This window comes from Populus euphratica, unplaced genomic scaffold (genome assembly GCF_000495115.2).
Source record: "Populus euphratica unplaced genomic scaffold, PopEup_1.0 scaffold20.1, whole genome shotgun sequence".
Taxonomy (NCBI): Eukaryota; Viridiplantae; Streptophyta; class Magnoliopsida; order Malpighiales; family Salicaceae; genus Populus; species Populus euphratica.
In genome coordinates this window covers 1,616,946-1,637,961 of record NW_011499854.1, presented here as the reverse complement: position 1 = coordinate 1,637,961, position 21,016 = coordinate 1,616,946, and the positions used below count along the sequence as shown (strand labels likewise).

Here is a 21,016-nt window from a genome sequence, read left to right as displayed (position 1 = left end):
TTCTTTGTTGAGTATTATTTGGCTAATTTTTAAAATGATTTTTTTATTTTTTCCATCAATATTAAATTGGTTGAGAATTGAGCTTCTTAACTCAACCCGAGTCTAAGATTTCATGGGTTATGGATTTGAGAAATTAGCACATGTTTAGGTGGTTCACCCAATTTCACTTGTTTTTTTTCTTTTTTAGGTTAATGTTTTTTAACTTTTATCATTTAGCATTTATTCAATGTCATCGTGCAAGCTTTTACAACGATGTTAGAATCGCCTCAATGAGCTTTTTCTAATGATGGGGTGATGTCTAAGATGAAGAAATGATAAGTCTTCAATGAGCTTTTCTTTCTTTTTCTCCCAAGCATGATATTAACATTTTGTTTTTACATGTAATTATTGTAAAACAAAAAAATTGTTTGTTTTATTTACTATAAATGCTTTTTTTAATCATATTACTAAACTAAGCTAGCTTATTAAACTCAGTCAAGTTAATGATTGGGCTCTTAAATTTTTATTTTTTTTAAAAAAATTATTGGTGTAGCCTTAACATTTTTTTTTATGTTAGAAAAATTTAACTATGTCGACGGCATAGCAGTAGTCACCCTTAACTAATATTATCAAAGTGTTCGTTTTATTATGATGGCTACCGGAAGCTTATATGGTCGTTAACTTCAGGACCTGTAGAATTAGTCATGGTGCTTGTAAGCTGGCCCGGACATCCACGTTAATCTAAAAAAAAAAAAATTCATTTTATTTTTTAATTATTTGTACAGGAAGCCCACAACATTGAGCATTTTCGGGTTGTTTGAAAACTAATATTGGATTTTCTTTGAGATAATGAGAGTTGTCAGTTGAATTAAGACTCAAAACTAGACTTCAAACCATCATTAGAAATGTTGAATTAAAGCCCAACACAAGTCCATCCCAATAATCCAATGGTTATTTGTATAATCCACTGACTAAGAGGTTGTTTAATATCATTTCTCCTTTTTCTGTTCTTTGTTTTCGGCATTTTATTTTTTTAAGTTTTTTTTTAAGAAATTGAAATTTTATTTGGTTAGTTTGTGTTTTATTCTAGTGTTGTTTTTTTAGAAAATGGAGGTAGTCTTGACTGATTTGCTAGCAACCTGAACCCTTGGGGCTTGGACCTAGTCCCAAATGAAACCTGGGTATCCCAAACCCGGTTCTAGACTGCACCCTGGTAGCCCTACATCAAGTCTCGGTTCGAACCCAGGCATGATTTAAGCCCATGTTTCAAGAACTGATTTATTTCAAGAACGCGTTTTTATATTATAAAAAACTAGTTTTGAAAACCAATTTTTTGGTTTCGTAAGCTTCCAAAATTTGTTGCTCATTTTATTCTTTAAAGAACAAAAACCAAAAACCAAGTTTTCATGTTTGTTTTCAAAAAAAATAAAAACAAAAGTAGAAAACGAAAATATACCAAATTAGTTGTTCATCGAGAATGTCGAAGTGGTCTCATAAAATACAACAGGTAATAGACCCACAAAAGCGGCTCAGTGGTATATTCTTGAGGTCTCATATTCAATATTTTCCAATGCTTTATTAACAATATACTAAAAGGCGCGGGAAAACTACTGTAGCTTTCCCACGCCTTTCACTTTTTCATTTTTAATATATTACATTATTATAATTATTATATTATATTATAATTATAATTATATTATATTATATTATATTATAATCACTTTCCCATCTTTAATTATTATATTATAATAATAATTATACAATAATAATAATTATTATTATATTATAATATATACTAAAAATTAAATGAAATGATAAATTGTTTGTTTTTTAATTTTTTTGTTTTTTTTAATGAATTTTTTTATTTGATCCCGGATTTGATAGGTTAGCCTAATTTGATGAGTTACCCTGAATTTTTTTTTAATTAATTTTTTTATTTAGTTTAGTTTGTTAATGTTAATTTTTTTATTTAATTATCAAACTTTCATAACACGTATCCCGGGCTTGACGGGTTAACTTGGTTTGAGGGTTAATCCAGTTAATTTTGCGTAAACCTGTTAATTATTTTATTCTATCTAGTTATCAAACTTTCATGACACGAATTCCGGGTTTGACAGGTTAACCCAGTTAATTCATTTTTTTTCTTCATTAGTTTTTTCTTCCTATTGGTTTTTTTTTAAATTAATTTATTTAATTATCATACTTTTATAACACGAACTTATAACCAAATCCACATCTAATACTCCAGGGTCTAGTGTTGCAACCAGACTCATCTAAACTTAAATCATATAAGTTTAATATTACTATTAATATTATAAATAATATTCTTGGGTCAAGTGTTGCAGCTAGACCCAAGGTTTTTGGGTATATATCTACAGAAAGACCTAACACTCTTAGATCATAATATTTTTTTATATTTTTTATGCAAGAAAAAAAATTAACCCATAGCATATGCTTTTGTTTTTGTTTTTTTGTTTTTAGGTCTTTTACCATGAATAGCATGGTGCAATCCATAGTGAAAAAGCTTATGCCTTTAGTTTATTTTTTTTTTATAGTTTCTTAATATTAAAGTTTTTCTGTTTAGTTATCGGACTTTCATGACACGGATCCCGAGTTTGATGGTTTAACCTAGTTGATTCAGATTTTTTTTCTTTTTCTTTATTAGTTTTTTCCTTCCTATAAGTATTTTTCTCTTTGCTTTTTTCTTTTTAATTAATCTTTTTTTAAAAAAATTAGTTCATCAATATTAATTTTTTCTATTTAGTTATCACAATTTCATGACATGAATTCCAGGTTTGACAGGATAACTTGATTTGACAAGTTAACCAAATTGATTTTGATTTTTTTTCTTTTTTCTCATTAGTTTTTTTTTCTGATGGTTTTTTTTAATTAATCTATTTAATTATCATATTTTTATGACATGATCTTATAGTCAGACCTATATCCAATGTTATTATATTTGGTATTATAATCAAAACCACTTAAACTTGAGTCATGAAAGTTTAATGTTATTATTAATATTATAAATATTACTTTTAAGTCAGATATTACAACCAAATCCAAACCCAAGATTCTTTGATATAACTTTGCAAAAAAACCTAATACTTTTAAATCTTAATTTTTTTAATATTTTTTATATAAAATAAATTTACCCACAGCGTCACGCGGGTCATGTAACTAGTTCACTATCTCATATTCAATATTTTCCAATGCTTTATTCACTACATAGAGCGTGGGGCTTATAAATCTCAAGATTTGGGGTTTAGGACAACCACAAAAAAGGAACGTCCACAGAATTCTTCGCATGGAAAATAAAATATCAGGTGAGTCTAGAAAAGCGAGGGGACATTGATGGTTTCTCTGTTTTGAATCCTTCTCAAACTAGGTCAAATTATTCATTGCATCTCCAGCACATAATGGTATGTGATGTCATGCTAAAAAGTTCAAAAGCGACTGATATGCTTCACCTGTGGTGAACCTCACACATGCCTCCTGCTAGAAATATCAGTACCCCTCGGATATGCAAGCAACCATGATATGGAAAAGCTTTAATTTCTTAAATTCCAAGCTTTCTGCAATGATGCCTGGCTTCAGCTAATTACCCACTGACTACCATCAGCATTTTCAGCACTATAAACACACATTATGGACTAAATCAAATATCTATGTATTCACCCAAAACATTAAAGAAAAATGAAATGCTTATATTGTGTGGCAGAACACACTCAATATCTGCTGCAAACAAACATGCAATACTGAAACCTCGTACATTAAAGGAGAAGGAGCCAAATAACGAATTGTATAAATGAAACAAAGTTGCATGCTAACAATGAATAAATGGAAGCATGGCATTAAATTGCCAAAAAACTAACTCAGGTCATATTACGCGAGCACAGTCACCTGCGTCGCATATCAATGCAGCCTTCTGTGTGAAGATTTGACTAGCATGTTTAGGTTGGGCTTTACGATATTCTTCTGTAACAAAAGTAACAGCTTCTTCTGCTAGATTAGCATCTACAAATGCAAGACAACAACCTCTAAATCCAGCACCACTGAAACGAGTTCCATATACACCAGGTGCCCTCAGAAGAATCTCATACAGTTGTTTCAGTGGCTCACAACCTAAACAAAGTATGAATTGTAATGAGTGGAATTCAATTTGCTAAGTTCTACTACTTAAATATTAAAACTTCAGATCATTAACTAAGATAGATTCTTTTCATTTCCTTTGAGTCAAGGTACCCTCAAAGGTCAAGGAATCCTTTCTTAATAAAACCAACACTAGTGATTTTGTGACATTCCATCTGTATCATATTCCATCCTTAACCCTTCAGGATAGAACATTTTTTTCCTGCTATATGAGTTAATGCTTAAAAGTTATTCCAGCCTAAAAGGCCAGTTCTGACAAACTGCTCTCAACAGTGCATCTAGAAAGTTAAATGCATGACTTGGATAATTAAAAATAAATAAATAAATGATTCAATTTGATAATATTCTTATTACCAAACAATTCTTTCCTTTTTTTCATTTTTTGTTCAGAAAAAAGGTGGCTTTGGGATTGGCAGACAAGACATCTAAAACCCAAAAATTATTTCAGGTCATACCACATTCATAGTTCTGAATAGAACTTAAACCAGAGGCTGAGATGAGCTTTCCAAAATCTTCCAAGTTGCCAGAAGCCCAAGCTTCAAGACCTGAGATATTTATTAGGTTAACTAGCTATGATTTAGCACAAAATTAAAAGGTGAATATGAAAAAAGGAATATGCTTGCTATGAATTTATGAAAGCAAGTCGATGGAGCAGTACCTTTCATAACCCGCATATTCTCTGAGAAATAGTGTTCTGCCCTTTTCGCTAGATTGGGTTCTAATAAGCCCTGCAGACACAGAGAAACACAGATTAGACACAAATCTATCTACAAACTGTTATACTGGATTACTTTTTGTAAGAATGTATTAGTCTCTTCTTATACATTGATTATCAAGGAAAAAAAAACAAGGGAACTACATGCACATGAGAAAATTTATGATGAAATATGTAAACATATTGATAACTGGAAGGAATCACAAAATCAGCTAATGTAAAAAGGAGGCAGAAATCTGAATTTCAATTATCACATCTGATCAAAATTTCTACATGTTTTATTCAACATTAAACTATAAAATGGAAAAGGGTCATTTTTAACCTAAATGTTCTTTTCCTTTCAGCAACAAACAAAGCTCATCTGTCATGTATATGTGTGACAGAAAATTCACTTTCATCTTACACCTCCACACTTTTGCCAGGTCATTTTATTTCAGCTGTATTGAACATGAATCAATCAAGTAAAATGATTGGCAGTCTGCATTCAGCTTGAAGTCAAAATGCAACAGCCAAGAAACATGGAAAAAATTGGAACCAGATGAATTGGAGCAACGGCACTTACACTTGTGTGATAAAACATGCTTTAAAATCATTATCTTTGACAACTTGATGAATGAAAAAAATTTATGCACAAAAATAGTCAACTCTAATTCAATTACCTTGTGAGCCTCATATGCCTCTGGATCAACTGTTAGAAAAAAGAGGATGGCAATCAAAGTTACAATGCAAGAAAATAAAGAAGAATCGAATTCAAAATGGAAAAAAAAGAGTCAAGATGCTAGCCATTGCAAAGACGAGGCTCCAGGTTGTCATTTCCAGAGGCTCTGTTAATCAGATAACAATAACACAAAAACAATAAGCATGAAAGAAGAGGAATTGCATGTTCATATCATCTTGTTAAATTCATATTTAACAAAGTAAAAAAAAAAAAACCTTCACAGGAAATTGGGAGGTCGTGTTTAATGAATTTCAACATAACCTGGTGAGCAAGAGACTGAACTCTTTGGGAAAAGTGACTAGTTAATCCATGAACATATGTTAGAAAGAAAAGTATTTTTTCTTGATAATGTAAAGGTAATCAAGAAGTGTTTGCAGTAAAGGAACAAAGGAAAAACAATAATAATCAATTAGGAGATACTATGTCAACTAGATTTCAAGAAGCCCATTCCAAACACAAGCATTCCTATTAGATCACATTTGCAGAGGTAAAGTCATGTCATAACTGCCTGAATTCAAGAAACATCCCGAAAGATATGGTAGGTGTTTTCATATAGGCACCAGATTAGCAAAAGAAATTATAAACTATGAATAAAACAAGTCCTAAACAAAACTACTTTTAGGAAATCAAACTAAAAATTCCTAACTAACAGAATTCCTAATAACTAAAAAATTCAAGTTTCCTAATAACTAAAAAAATTCAAGTTTTTGTTCTTCAACAACAAATTGACTTGATACATAGATGGTCCTCCTGCATAGGAACCAAACACAACTAATAAATATAAAAGGAACAATGTTGAATCCCAGACCGGAGCTGCTTTAGCCACTAAAGGGGGAAAGGGGGGGGGGAATCACAAATAGGATACAGAGTAAAAAATTAAAAATCCCAAAAGACATAACTTCATTTGTATATTTTTCCTGAAACAAATTTTCTATGTATTGTGTTTACTAGTCCTCTACCATTCATTTTCTTCTTTTTCCCCTGTATTGTATTACTAGTCCTCCAGCATCATGGTCTTGGAAGGTTTGAAACAGGGTATACAATCACCTTACGCACGAACAAAATGTAGACACAATATTAAAAGAGCCATTTAATCTCAGAAGCGAAAAGAATCATACTTGAGAAGAATTCTAGCAGCCTCATGGCACTCTACCACACGAAGATTATATCCAGGGCTGTTAGTCAAGGCATTCCTCAAGCCTGAGAATGCCAATAATATTTTGTAGGATTTATGGAAGTCGCCTTGCTTTGGTGAAGGAACAAGCTTGTGTTCTTTAGTCTATCAATTGAACAAGACAAATGCTACAATGTGTTGGTATCAAATAAAGAAAGAGCGCAAAATGACATTTTTTTCAAAGAAAGCAGCTAGCAATGTGCTTTTGCAAATTCAGGTAAACTAAGTAATGACATTAGTTAGTCATAAACAAAATCTGCAAAGAATAATTGTTGCAACAGAGGCAAAATAATCATTCAAGAAAAATGTCCATCTCCGTAATGCAGAAAATAATATGGGATTCAGTGACTGTAGAGGTTCTCAAAACACCAAACTAAAATAGCAAGACATATTGATGAAACCTTAACGAGGATGCATTTGAGTTCAGATCTATTATATAAATTTTTTTAGGATTAATTTTAACTATGTAGAAATGCACCACATGATCATTTACACAAGGCACTTGCTGTGGTAAACAAGACTTGGTTCAATTTACAACTACCATTTGCTATTATGAAGGTGGTATGAAGCCATGAAATTAAATGATGCTCAACTTACAACAAGCCCATCAGATAAACAGGGAAAATGTAGTTAAAATCACAGAAATAAAATTTCATTCTGCAATCTGAAAATTTAGAGGGTGTGTTGCTTAAAGATATAGAATACAGGCACATGTATCCAATCATTACCTTGCAGTTCATGTGTGTAAGGAAACCATGGCTTGAAAGCAATATTGCCGATTGATCCAATATGCCATTTTTCAGACCCAAATATTCATTTTCAATCAACCTGTAAGTTCAGAATAGTAAGATTTGTAGAGGCCTAAAACTTTGAAAGAACTGAGGTGCTTTGATGGCTCAGAGAGTCTATCGCATCTAAATCAGAGCAGCTGAGTTAGTATGGAGTAAGCAACAATCAGTACTTGACAAACATTCATTCATATCACGAAGGATAGGGATATTCCTACATTTAGGAGGTATACACAAGGATATAGCAGGCAGAAGGCCGTACACACCCATGAAAGAGATGCTTCTTTCAGGAAGTTAAAGGGTCCTGGTCTAGAGCTGTTTCATAGAATGCAACATCAACTATCAAGCCAAAATTCTTAAAAGATGCTGCATGGTATATAGCGACAGTCATTTATTTTTCTCAATGCTATTTCTCTGGTTATAGAAATAGTTTCTTAAATTATATTCATCACTCTTTTTCCCCCAGATATGATAATGAAAATACTAGGATACTATGACAACTGAAAGATAGACACAAAGGAGCCACTAGAATCTTGAAAAAAAAATATGGACAAAGATGAGGGTGCAAAATTTTGGACCTCATAGTGCCTAATCCAATCAAAACTGAAGGAGAGAGCCACTAAAAAGCAACTAAAGTTTTCTCTACTTTGATTAGCTGGCTGAGTTATAATGAGATGTCAAGTCAAGGTAGATGTCAATTGGTTCACCAAATTCAAAGTTCATTAAGGCTATGCTCCAGTCAGCAACAAGACATACATGCAACAAATCAATTAGCAGATACTAGTATTACAGAAACCTACCTATCATATTCAATATTTTCAGTGGGAGTCATGGTCAACTTATTTGCAGTTTCAAAAGCCAGCAGGTATGCAACTCCAGCCTGTCAAATATACCAATACAGATATATCATGAGCAAAAACTGGGAAGTTCTTGACAGGGATAGGGAAGAAGAAGATAACGCCTCAAAATGCTAGTGGGAGATAATACATTGAAGGAAGAGGAAGAAAAGATAACATGGGAAGGTATAGAAGCAACTGGCATCAAAGGCAAAGAATTAAAACCACACTTACAGCGGCAGAAGAGCTAAGGCCTGAACTGTCAAGACCTTCAGAACCACATATGTATCCTGTGATGCCCTGTGGTGTTTTAGAAGTCATTTTGTGTTAATGAAATATATAAAATCTTACAAGAGATAAAAAGGCACATCTCCCTGCATTTTAGCCTGTACTAATGGCTAAGTCAGAATGTTTATATAAAACAAGTATTTGTTCAGAGTATTTTATTGGGAACAAAAGGAAATAAATTACAAAATGAAGAATAAGACGCCCCCAGAAAAGCATTAAAGTAAAACAGCTAGCTGATACTGATGAATGTTTGCGATTGTAACTCCTGTAGAAATACTGGAAGAGAACACCACAATGAGGCCAATAAATGACCCCCTATTATTTTAAACAAGTTGTCAAAGAAAATTCCTCTGTACACACAGACCAGATCACTCTTCAAATATTGCACAACTTCAAAGATCATTGCAACTTTCAATTTGTTAATGTTTAATAGTAGAAAATGTTTTTCCCCTAAAATCAGTATGCTTCACATAAGGAATTTTCTGATCTTTATTTTATTCAACCATTTTCGTGTCCCTTCTTTTTTTTCTTTTATTATGCCTCCTGCCATTTCCCCTTCAATCCTTGGTTTACCTATCCTCTTCTGGATGGTTGGTTCACTGAGGAGGCCTGGAAAGGTCTTCATTTCATGAAAGCTCTTTAAGGAATCCTGGGCTTATCTGGAAGGAGTTAGAGAATTTACAGGATGGTGGTGAGAGTGGAGGTGTCAAACAGGATCGTCAGCAATCAATAGCTCAAGGTCATTTCTTTAAGATTTTACTATTAGCTGTCATTTTCAAATCCAAAACAAACAAAGAACTCCTCTAAACTTTACCACTACGTTCAATAAAAGAAAAGTTAAAAGCAAAAGAAATAAATAATAAATAAATACAATGAAACCTAAAATGACAGAAATAAATAATAAATAAATACAATGAAAGCACTACCTTAATCTTCTTTTCAACAAGAACAAAAGCAGCAGCGGCAGCAACATTAATAATAATACTAATAATAATTGGGGGGGGGAGGGGGGGCACAAAAAAGAAATCCTCGTATGAAATTATGAAATTATAAATCAATTAATGAGATGATGATGGCTATTGATAGAGCCTGAATGTTATGATTCTCTGATAAACTATGTAAAAGAGAGCCTACATGAGCAACCTAAAATGATTAGCTTGGACAATGTGAATACCCTAGAAACCTAATTTGGAATTTGATGGAAGTTAATGGAGTACAAAAGCAAAATATTCAAACCTGAGTAAGAGAGATCCCCCTGCTCTGTAGTGCATAGACAGCTCCTCTAGCAAAATTTCCCCAGTTATCTGCTTCCTGTAGTTTTGGGGAATCAGTTGCATGGGGCTCTCCTTTTTTCCTAATGGGTCTGGGTTGCTGAACTTCATCAACGCTATAAACCCAAGGCATGATACAAGATATAAATCATTCAGAGTAAGGCTACTAAGAAATGCAATGGGATGCAATTAAAAATCCACTTGCCTGTGATTGAAAATTTTGCAAGTACTTGGATGAACACACGCAAATAAAGTTGTAAACTACAATTTCTAACCATAAATTTTTTTACATTCAATTAAATTTGAATGGCAAAGGCAGTTTGATGATTTCACCATGTTACTCTGGAAGCCCTGGAGTACATAATAAACTCACAAAAGATGTTCATACACTAGCAGTATTTAGTGAAAGAATAAGTCAAATGTATATTGTCACTGAATCACAAGATGCAAACTAAAGACAAACACACATTCTGTTGCTTTTGATGGCCTGATGGTGGAGCAGGTCCCCTTGAGAATGATAGATGGGAAGGCACTTTCTTCTCTTTAAGGAGATGGATTCCTCTTGTATGTGTTTATCTAGCAGTCCCTTATATTACATCATGCATGTCAAGTACATTGAAGTACCATCATGGATATTTCCATATATCTGTCAGAAATTTACGTTGTGGAGAAGCAAATGAAAATTTGTAAACCAATTTCATTCTTGAACATGTACAAACTATTTTACTCTCATCTAGCTTGGAAGTGTTGAATTAACTCTTTTCATAGGCAAAATATGTTTGAATCAAGGACATGTGTCATACGAATGGCAAAAACCTGATGTTAAAATGTAAATTAAGAAGCTTTAGCTACTGCAATGGGCTATAGATGCATCAGAAAATGAAAAGTGATTACAAGAACAATAACCACACCTGAACCTTACTTCTCCTTTGAACTGTCCTGATCGCAGTATAACCTACACCAAGTGTTGAAAGGGCAGTAAGAGAAAAATGACATTGAGAGCAGCTAAGGAAAAGGAATGTGATGATAATTGCATGGGCAAAGCATCAAAACACTTTTGAAGCTTTCAGATGGAGAAATTGATAATGCTGTCCCAATCTGATAAGCTAGATCCAATTACAACAAACTTAAGAAAGCAAAATGCTGTGTCATCCCACCTTAATCTAATCATTTAACTAAGAACAATTCAAGTCACAGGCTCCCCCATTACCATGATCTTATGTAGACATCATATTTTCCCTTAGGTTACTCATCATCAATAGCCAAAAGCAATATTCTTTGGCAACTGAGGGGACAAAACTAAAATTTTCTACTCCAATCTCAACAGTTATTGAGTTGAGATTTGTGCACGTAAAGACTCAAATATTGCAAGACCCTACAAGCAAGGCACAGAATCTACAGTGGTACAGGTTAAAAAACAACGGCCTGCTGCTCTAATCAGCCCCCCTAACACTTGGTGGCTTGAACTCTCAGCCACAACATATGCCCATTTGGAACACATTTGCATCTTGGTCTTATGATGTGTGATACGAAAAACAATCATGTTATTGAAGGGTTTCAAACCTTTATTGCCAAATGCCTAGGTGATCTTTGGAACTCTACGCCCCATACTATTTACAAAATCATCACAGGAAATGTTAATCCTAGATACTGTCGTTATGATCTACTGCATTCCAAAATAAATGCCATAGAGAGATACAATTTCCCGACTCAATCCCCAATCAACCCTCACTAGTTCATAAAGTCATAGACTGAGAATGCCATCGGAAGATTTTACCTCAGTATCATCAGAAGGAATAAACCCCAGAAGTATTCCTTTATTTATTGTCATAGCCGAAACAGTTCCACCCTGCTAGCATTGAATTGCAGAACAAATTTCAATCTTTTCCAGTATTGATAAAACTTATTGATGTTGATTTTCAATCGCAACACCGTGAAAATACTAAGAACAGTATATTAAACAGAACCTGATGATCAATGTGAGCACCAAGTGGACAAATCCGATAAGGAGAGACCACAACTCTCACTTCTTCAGGACCTCTTCCAGCCATTGCAGAAACAATCTCCTTTATTTCGTTTAGCTGCAAAACAAAAACATTCAAAAAAATCAAAACAATACAACAGAAAACAAATGAAAGTTGGAATGAGTGAAAAGCCAGCATCTTTCAGTCAAAAAATGCCACACCATAAAAACCATTGTCTCAAATCAAGATTTCAATAACATAAAAATAAATCCCATAAAAAGTTCCGATTGGATCAAGCTAAATTATATATCTCAAATCAAGATTTCAATAACATAAAAATAAATCCCATAAAAAGTTCCGATTGGATCAAGCTAAATTATAAAAAAAAAAAAAAATTCAGACAAATTTAAGCAACCCCATCGAGAAATAACACACGTTGTAACAAAAAAATCAAGAGTTTTACCTCATTTTCTCTAGGCCAAGAAACTCCACTCATTGTTTTCGAGTTTTTTACTTACTCGGAGATAATTTCTTTTTTTTATTATTTGGGCTGCCACAATACGACAGAGAGATTGCCTGAACAAATTTGGACGAAATGACTTGCATCCACACAGTTAATACCTTTCGTTTTTGGAGGAAAAGTGAAATTTAAGGACGAAAAATAACTTTAATTGGCGGCAGAGGTGACTATATTACTAACCAAAATTAAAGCGTCGCTAAGCTTTGATGTAATCAAATGGAAGCAATTTGAAGTGTCATTGACACCAAAGCACGTAATCAATAATAAATGACTAATCGTATCAACCGCATTTTGCAAGATTGATAGCCGACAGCATTTGACCTTTTACCCTCTCTTTTTTCTCTACTTTACATGAAAGCTAACAAGGACATCATGAGTTCGTTGCCCTTGACATGAAATCACTTCAAGGAGAATCCACTCTTCAAGCATGAGAAAAGTTGAACATGATTTTTCCTTACCACCCAATTTGTACATTTGAGCAAAAAGATGATCTCTGCTAACTTTGCAATGCAGAAAAGTGACTACACATCTATCTAACGTGAAATTATGAAGAACAAGCTTCCTTCTTCGACTTTTATTTTCAATACTTTTTTAGATGACTATACAAGTGCAAGGATGAGCTTAATCAGTTCAGGAATACAAGGACTAAATGAATATTTCTTAGATGGTATAAAATCTCCTTTTCCACGTGATTTTAACCCAATTTCTTTCAAACCTTGGGCTGGCTCCACTCACCATGGAGACTTTTCGTGACCCTTGTGCTTTTTTTTGACAAGACTTTTCGTGACCCTTGTGCTTTTTTTTTGACAATCATGAATCATGCTTCTGATTTAATTTCAGAATTAATCCAAATCTACCTTGTTAATTTATCTAATATCAAATTAACTCAGCTTCCAAATAAAATAAATATTCCACTAAATACCAGTAAATAATATATAAATAAAGAGTGAAATACCGAAACTCCTTTTTCGAGGATTTGACTAATCAAGCCCTACAAAACATATAAAGAAAATTAAGAAGGGCAAATCAGTCATAGAAATTAAAGCCAAGTCCTGTTAAATTTATACCAATGAGCATTTCACTCGTCTCTGGCACTCTCTTTTTCCACTTCGAATACGAACTACTCTCACTTTATCTATCACGCCAACCCTCTCCTCATTGGCAAATCCAGCGACAATGAAGGTAAACAAGATCGGTCAGATTGTCAGGTTCAAGTTATTCATGCACCGTTGGAAGCTAAGGAGTCTTGGAACCCTGAGAAGAAGCCATCAAAAATCGGGGGCTCTAACCAAGAAAACACCACCAGCTGGGTATCTTGCAGTTTATGTTGGGATGCAAGAAAAGAGGTTCTTGATTCCTACAAGGTTTCTACACATGCCTGTTTTTGTAGGTTTGTTAAAGAAAACAGAAGAGGAGTTTGGGTTTAAATGTAATGGAGGACTTGTTTTGCTTTGTGAGGTTGAGTTTTTTGAAGAGGTTTTAAGGTTGTTAGATAAAGACGAGACTAGATTTGGTAGGTTTGGTTTAGAGGATTATTTCAAGATTGTTTCTTGTGAAGTGGGTTTTGATTCTTGCAAGGAAACAACTAATGTTTTTACTCCATTGTTAGAGAAAGCTAGGGTATGACAGTGTGAGGGTCCTTTTTTTAAGACTAGGATCTCATTTTCCTTTTTCCAAAATTATGGAGTTTTTTGGGCTATGACCATCCTTGTGCCCATCTTTCAAACAGTGTTTGATGGGTTTCAATGAGATGTTGTTGAAGCTTTTTCCTTCCTCACTAATGTCTGGAGTTTTTCTAGCAAGTAGGCTTCTATTTGTTTTGATGATGCCAAAGCTTATCTCTTAGGATTTTGTGGGCATTGCTTTGTTAAGAGTGATGTTTTGCTCATGATGATGATGATTTATATTAATAAAATTTTCATGTGATTAATTGTGATTGCTGCTTCTTCTTTTTTTTTTTCTTAATTTTCAGTTGCTGATATTTTACTCTCTTTTTTTCATATATAGTATTTTTGAATTTGGAGATTCGAAACTTGGTTGCTCCGACCTTGTGAGACTTTAATCGCTAATCCAATGCCTCTATATCTTGTTCCCTCTCAATCCCTTTTTCTTTTTTTAAATTAATGTAGGTATTCGGACCAGTTTACGCGTACCATAATTAATTTTATGAATTTTAAAATTAACAATCATGTAAGTCTCCAGTTACCATCGTAAGCAACCATCTCAATCCATCTCTTAATTACTTTAAAGAAATCAACATTTTTTTTATTGTTCATTCTTTCTCACAATATATCATGGATTAGAGTGGTTTTTCTGTAACCATCTCAATTATTTTTTTATAATAATGGGTATGTTTTATTTTTAAAGAGGTTGGTAAAATTTATTTATGAGTTTTTATTTTTATTTTTATATAGATTGATCTTTTTTTAAATAATTAATTTTTTATAAGATTTTTAATATATAAAATCTTGCATAGTATTTTATATATAAATATATATATTTTGTTCATGCAATTTGAAAAGTTAATACGGATTGAAATATTTTTTTAATTTTATTGTTCGACCTTATTTTTTATTTTTTTATTGTTTTCTTATATTTTTATCATATTATTAAATTAATTAAAATTTAATCCAGTTATAAAATTTCTCCACCTAAACTTTTTTCTTTCTAGTAAAAAAAACAAATTGGAGCTTAGATGTTTTATGAATATTGTGTGTGTGTATAATATACACCTAAACTTTTGTATTAAATTGTTATTTTTTATTTGATATTAATATATTAATTTTTAATCATGTTATTAAATTAACAAAGTTTATAAACCTCATCCAACTCAATATCCAGAATCTTAATCTATTTTTTTTAAAAAAAATTATATTATTTTGATATTTTTTATGATAAAAAAAAAAAAGTTAGGCCCACATTAGCTATCTATTTAATTTCCATTATACTATAATAGGTGATGCAATTAATTTTGAAAAGTTTCTTGCTTTCTTTTGAGTAGATAGTTGTTGATTGAATGATTATTTCCATACCAATTTGGTTGCGATTTTTGTACTCCTTTTGTCTTCATTAGATTGGTTTTGTACCTGAAATGGTTACTGATCTCATTGAGATTCAAAGGGAGAATATACCAATCTGCAAAGATTTTAAGAAATCTTCCATTTTCCATTCCAAGCACAATCTGGCTATAAAGCTCAATCTCCAAATTGCTGATAAAGAAAACAGTATGGTGACAGACGTTCAAGAGACCCCACTCAGATTTGCGAAACTACTGCTAATTTAATTAGAAAACAACAATCCTTTGAAACTTAAAATAATGAAAAACCTTTAAAAATTGTTTTTTAAAATGTATTTTTTTTTAATGTTGATTGAGCATAAGCATAATCAGACTGTTTTTGCTATAAGATTCAAACTGTCTTTGGTATTAAAGTACCATTGTGTTTTATAAAAGTGTATTTAATATTGATTGATGGTGTTTACATAAAATTCTTCAATTATTCTTTACTATACTAAAAGATACCGGATAAAACCCCAACTAGTGTTTTATTATTTACATGTGCATTCAAGCACCTGCCCGTAAGATTATTGTAATTTTAAATAAATATTATTATATTTTATTAGTTTTTAATTTTATAATCATTTATTTTTATTATTATATAATTAAATAAAAAATTATTAAAAAATAAAATTATTAAACTTAGTAAAGTTTATGACCCACATCATGGGTTTAATAAGTTAAGTTATAAAGCTCAAATCGATCAAATATATCACTATCTCAATATTTTAAAAACATTATCTTAATTTTTTAAGTGAAACTACTTTTTTACTAGTTATCTGAGTTGTTTTTTGACTTATAAGGTTGATTAGGTTATTTCAATGCAACTCTAAGGCATGCTAATTTTAAACTCAAGCTATATAAAAAGTTGGATAAGGAGATTTCAAAGTTGATAATTTGACTCAGGTTTAACAAGAATGTCAAATATTTTCCTATCACTTTGATTTTTTTTTTTAATGTTTAAAATATTTTTGATACGACCCATAGCATAGCGTAAGCCAGCCTTTCACTATTCTTATGAGTAGTAAAAGAGCTAGCCCTTTTTTCTTTTTTCTTTTTAATTTTACCCTCTTTTTTATGCTTTTGATTAATTTTTTTTATTTATTTTAATTCATCCTTCTACATTTAGTTGCTCTTAAATTGGTTTTCAAAATTTATTTTAATTTATTTTTTATAAAGTTATCACATCTCGAACAAATAATATAACATTTAGGTAGTGCTTAATTTTAGTATGTGTCTAATTTTGTTATCATATTATTAAATAAAAAAGTCGTAATAAACAAATTTGGTAAACCTAGTGGAGTACATTATCCAAGTCACGGTTTTGATGCATTAAACCGTAAAAACTCGGATTGATTCAATATATTATTATCTTAATATTAAAAAATATCATCTTGAAATTAATTTTAAAGTCAAACCATACTTTTTACCAATCATTTTGGTTATTTTTGGACTTATCAAATCTATTTGGTCATATAGAATCTACTCCCACATGGGTTGATTTTAAACCTGGACTAGGTAAAGAGTCAAATCAAGAGATTTAAAGATTTGATATGTTGGATAGATTTTATAACTATACTAGATGGTTTCTAGTGGCTTGAATATTATTTTTTACATTAAAAAAATCGATATAATTCATAGCACAACGCAAATTAGTAAACTATTAATATCTGTTTCATTGTCACAAAAAAGAAAAGAAAAGGTCATAAAAAAATAATAAAGAAGAGAGAAAGTCTTTTATTGTCATATATTAGCAATCAAAAACTGTTATTGGTGTCGATGAGTTTCATTGGATAAGAAAAGTTATATTTGAAATGTTTTTTTATCATTTATATTATCGGAAAACTAGATTAGGTTGAGGAGAATTAATTTTTTCAGTTTAATTATATGTTTTTTAAATGAAATGGGGATTTTTCAAACTAATATATAGGGTTTTTAAGAGTTTAAAAGAGTTTTTAGGCTAAAATGGATTGAAAAAATGATTTTTTGGTGTAGAAAACTATTTGCTTGATTTTTCAACCACCTCTCTAGTGGTTCATTTCTGAAAAAGAAGATGATGGAATTTGTATTTTTTTTTCAAAAAAATTATTTGTTCAATAAAAAAAGTCTTGTAAGTATAGCCCATTGTATTCTTATGCTTGAGCATTGGGCCACCCAACCCAAGTATTTGCTAGCATGTTTACTTTTATTATTTTTTGGTTAAATAAAATTTAATTTATAAAATACGAAGTTAAAAAACACAAATGAGTTAATGATCCATTATCTTGATGTGCATCTATCTCTTAACCTTTTAATTTAATCTTTAGTTATCGTTAACAAATTTTATTTATTTATTTACATATATAATTCATAATTTATTTAATTAGATATATACATTAGTTTTTTGATATATGATTAAGTTTTTTCCTTCATAGCAAAAAACATATGCATATTTTTTATAAAAAAAAATCTTTCAGCCCATAACAAAGCACGAGCCAATTAACTAGTCTTAATCTAATCCTAAACCTATATACTCATTCTCAAAAGATATAAATTTTATTAATGTGATCCAAATAGTTCAAAGAAAGATTGGCAAAAATAATGATGAACATCAATAGAATAGTAATAAATGATTGATAATATTTTGAAACAATTAGGATCAAATTGATAAAAGTTATAAATTTGGGATACAACTACGAATTTGTATATTGATTTGGGACAAAATAAAAAGGTTTTTCTAAAAGAAATTAATTTTAGTAGTCTACTAGTCAACTTGATCAATTCAAAAGCAACTTGGTCGACTTTTAAAATAAAGTTGGAGAATAAAATTGATAAAAAAAGGATAAAATTGACCAAAAACAAAAAACTTATGACAACTTTAAAACTAAATTATGTAAAAGTTGCATTGACATGAACCAATTGACTTGGCGTTTTAAAGGCGGTTAATTCATAAGAAAAAATTAAGAACAAAAATTTTTAAAATGATGAAAATGACAAAAAAAACCTCCCAGCTCGTCATATGAAAGTTGCTTTGATATGATCTAGTTGACTTGGCTAGTTTAAAGACAACTCGAACAACCATTAAAGAAAATCTAAGGATAAAATTGAGAAGAAAATAAGGCAAAAAAAAAAATGAAAAAAATATTCCTCCTTCATTTCGCACCCCCACGAGTAGACTAGATTTATAGGTTGTGCTCTGCCACGAGTTAGACAAAAAAACTTTTCAACATGAAAAAAGAATGCTAAAAGGAAAGAGATCTAAGTCATTGGTTCAATTGGTAATTTAAAAATATAAGAAAAAAGCTACATCAACAATAAATAAATAAATAAATAAAATAACAGTGAAAAAGAAGTTAAAAGAACTTGATTTGAGCTAATCCGGATTATAAAACAACTCAATAATGAAGAAAAAAAAGAGAGAAAAAATAGTGGTTCAACCGAGTTAAGACATAAACTCTGCAACCATGAACATGAGATAGAAATAATTTCATAAAACAATCACAGAAAAAAAAGTTTGGATATCAATTCCTAATAAGTCAAATAAGAACTTGATTACTCCACAAATAGAAAAATAAAAAGTAAACAAGATACAAAATCTCTGACCTAGTCGTGATACCAAGTAAATGTGTTCAAAATCAAATTGAATTATATCATGAACCTCGATTATCAAATAACTTAATGTTGAAGTACAAAAAAAAATTAATTTAAAAAGCAATGAAAGAAAATATGAGTCAACCTATAAACCCCATGACCATAGAAATTATAAATCCCTTGAACCAGGTTTAATCAAAAAGTTTAATTCCCAACTAATTTAATTTTAAAGAATGAAGTCGTGAAAAATATCAATTTAAAAAACTTGTCAAATAAAAAAATAGCAATAAAAATAATAGTGATCAAATTTGATAGGAAAAAAGTCCTTAGAGGATAAAATTATATTAAAAAAAATGATCATTATACCCAATAAAAAGAAAATAAAGAAAAAGCATGAAGACTAATTTATAATAAATCAAATCTTAAAGGTAGAAATTGAAATAATTCAATTTTAAAAAGGTCCCAAAAAAAGTTAATCCATATTAACTCTTGAAACCGATAACTTTGGCCATGAATTTGGGTTAATTTCATAGAAAAGAAACTATAAAATATAATAAAGCAAAGTTCTAAGAAAAAGGGTAAAAAAAATATTAGATTTTTTAAAAAAAAATAAGAAGTCAACTCAGGTTAACCTCCTAAACCTGATATAATCTTTAAAATTCACAACTCGTGAAATCCTTGAACTATGTTCAATCAAAAAGTTTATTTTCCAACTAATTAGTTTTGAATGATGAGATCTTGAAAAAGAAAAACCAATTTAAAAAACTTGTCAATGAAAAAAATATATCAATAAAAGAATGAGGATCAAATTTTAAAATATAAAAGTAAAAGGGTGTGAAATTAAAGGGAAAAAATGTAATTTTATAGCTTATTAAAAATAAGAATAAAATGATAAAGAATCATAACCAAATTTGAAAGATTAAAAATTAAAAGAGATGAAATTGAAAAACATTTGTAATCTCATAGCTTATTCAAAATATAAAAATATAGTAATCAAAAGGAAATGGATCAAATATGAAGGGGAAATAAATTGCAGGGGCGTGTTTGATTTTTTGAATAGACTAACAAGAAATTCAAAGGTGAAGAGAGAAAGGGAAAAAAAATGATCTCTTGCACCAAATCTAATGCATATTAAGGTAACGTGTCTAGAACACCTTATAGTACTCAGAAGTCTCTTAAAAATGGATAGCAAAACAAAATAATAGCTAAACTATGTGATCTTATTATAATGAAATAAATTGTTAATACATGTGTGCCATTTAATAATGTTAAATATGTTTATTATTAACATATCATAGATGTTATAACAATTATGTTTCTTAGCTGTAAAGGACCAAATTTTCATATTATGTGGTTATTACATGACAATAATTGTTCATGAAGTAAAGATTTATGTTGACATTTATTGAGAAACTTGAAAGAAAATTGGTTGTACATTAAACATTGCCTGCAGATGTATCTTCAAAGATTAATCAATGATGATTTTCTTAAATTAATATTATCTTTTAGTGTATTAACACACTAAAAGTTTTTGCATCATCAATGTATACAAAACCATTAACATGCAAATCTACTATTATTTTATATTGCATTACTTTTGCTTTCTTCCAACTTAAATTTTCATGTATATAGGAAGAAATGTATTGCCGCGATAATCAGTGTCCTCTAAAATATTTTATTCAGCAATCATAGATTAAGAATTTTAATATATTTTCTTCTTAGCCATGAATAATGATTATAATTTTATTATTATTTTTCTTATAGATTTAGAAGTCAATTATATAAATTAGTTAAAAAAATATTCTCAATACTCAATATAAACTAAAGTAAAAAATAAAATCTTTAATTATTGTTTCAAATATGTCAAGTTTGATGGTAATATAAATCAAGAATAAAACATAATTTTACGTATTTTATTTTATCTTGTCTAGTATTAATTAAAATGATACGAAGATGGTTACTTTATTTTATACACAATTACCAAACACA

The 21,016-nt window shown here is 30.5% G+C and overlaps 1 protein-coding gene across 1 annotated transcript; it reads right to left on the bottom strand.

Annotated features, from left to right (window-relative positions):
* Window positions 1-3,662: 3,662 nt before the first annotated feature.
* GALAK (galacturonic acid kinase) lies at window positions 3,663-12,632 on the bottom strand. Its single transcript, XM_011021804.1, has 14 exons — window positions 12,346-12,632; window positions 11,886-11,999; window positions 11,696-11,767; window positions 10,830-10,873; window positions 9,884-10,034; window positions 8,594-8,659; window positions 8,324-8,403; window positions 7,464-7,563; window positions 6,680-6,840; window positions 5,627-5,667; window positions 5,503-5,531; window positions 4,787-4,856; window positions 4,584-4,673; window positions 3,663-4,101 (listed from the first exon to the last, which is right to left on the bottom strand). Exons 1-14 carry the CDS (start codon window positions 12,376-12,378, stop codon window positions 3,857-3,859), a joined length of 1,296 nt encoding a protein of 431 aa, XP_011020106.1. The 5' UTR covers window positions 12,379-12,632; the 3' UTR covers window positions 3,663-3,856.
* Window positions 12,633-21,016: the final 8,384 nt, after the last annotated feature.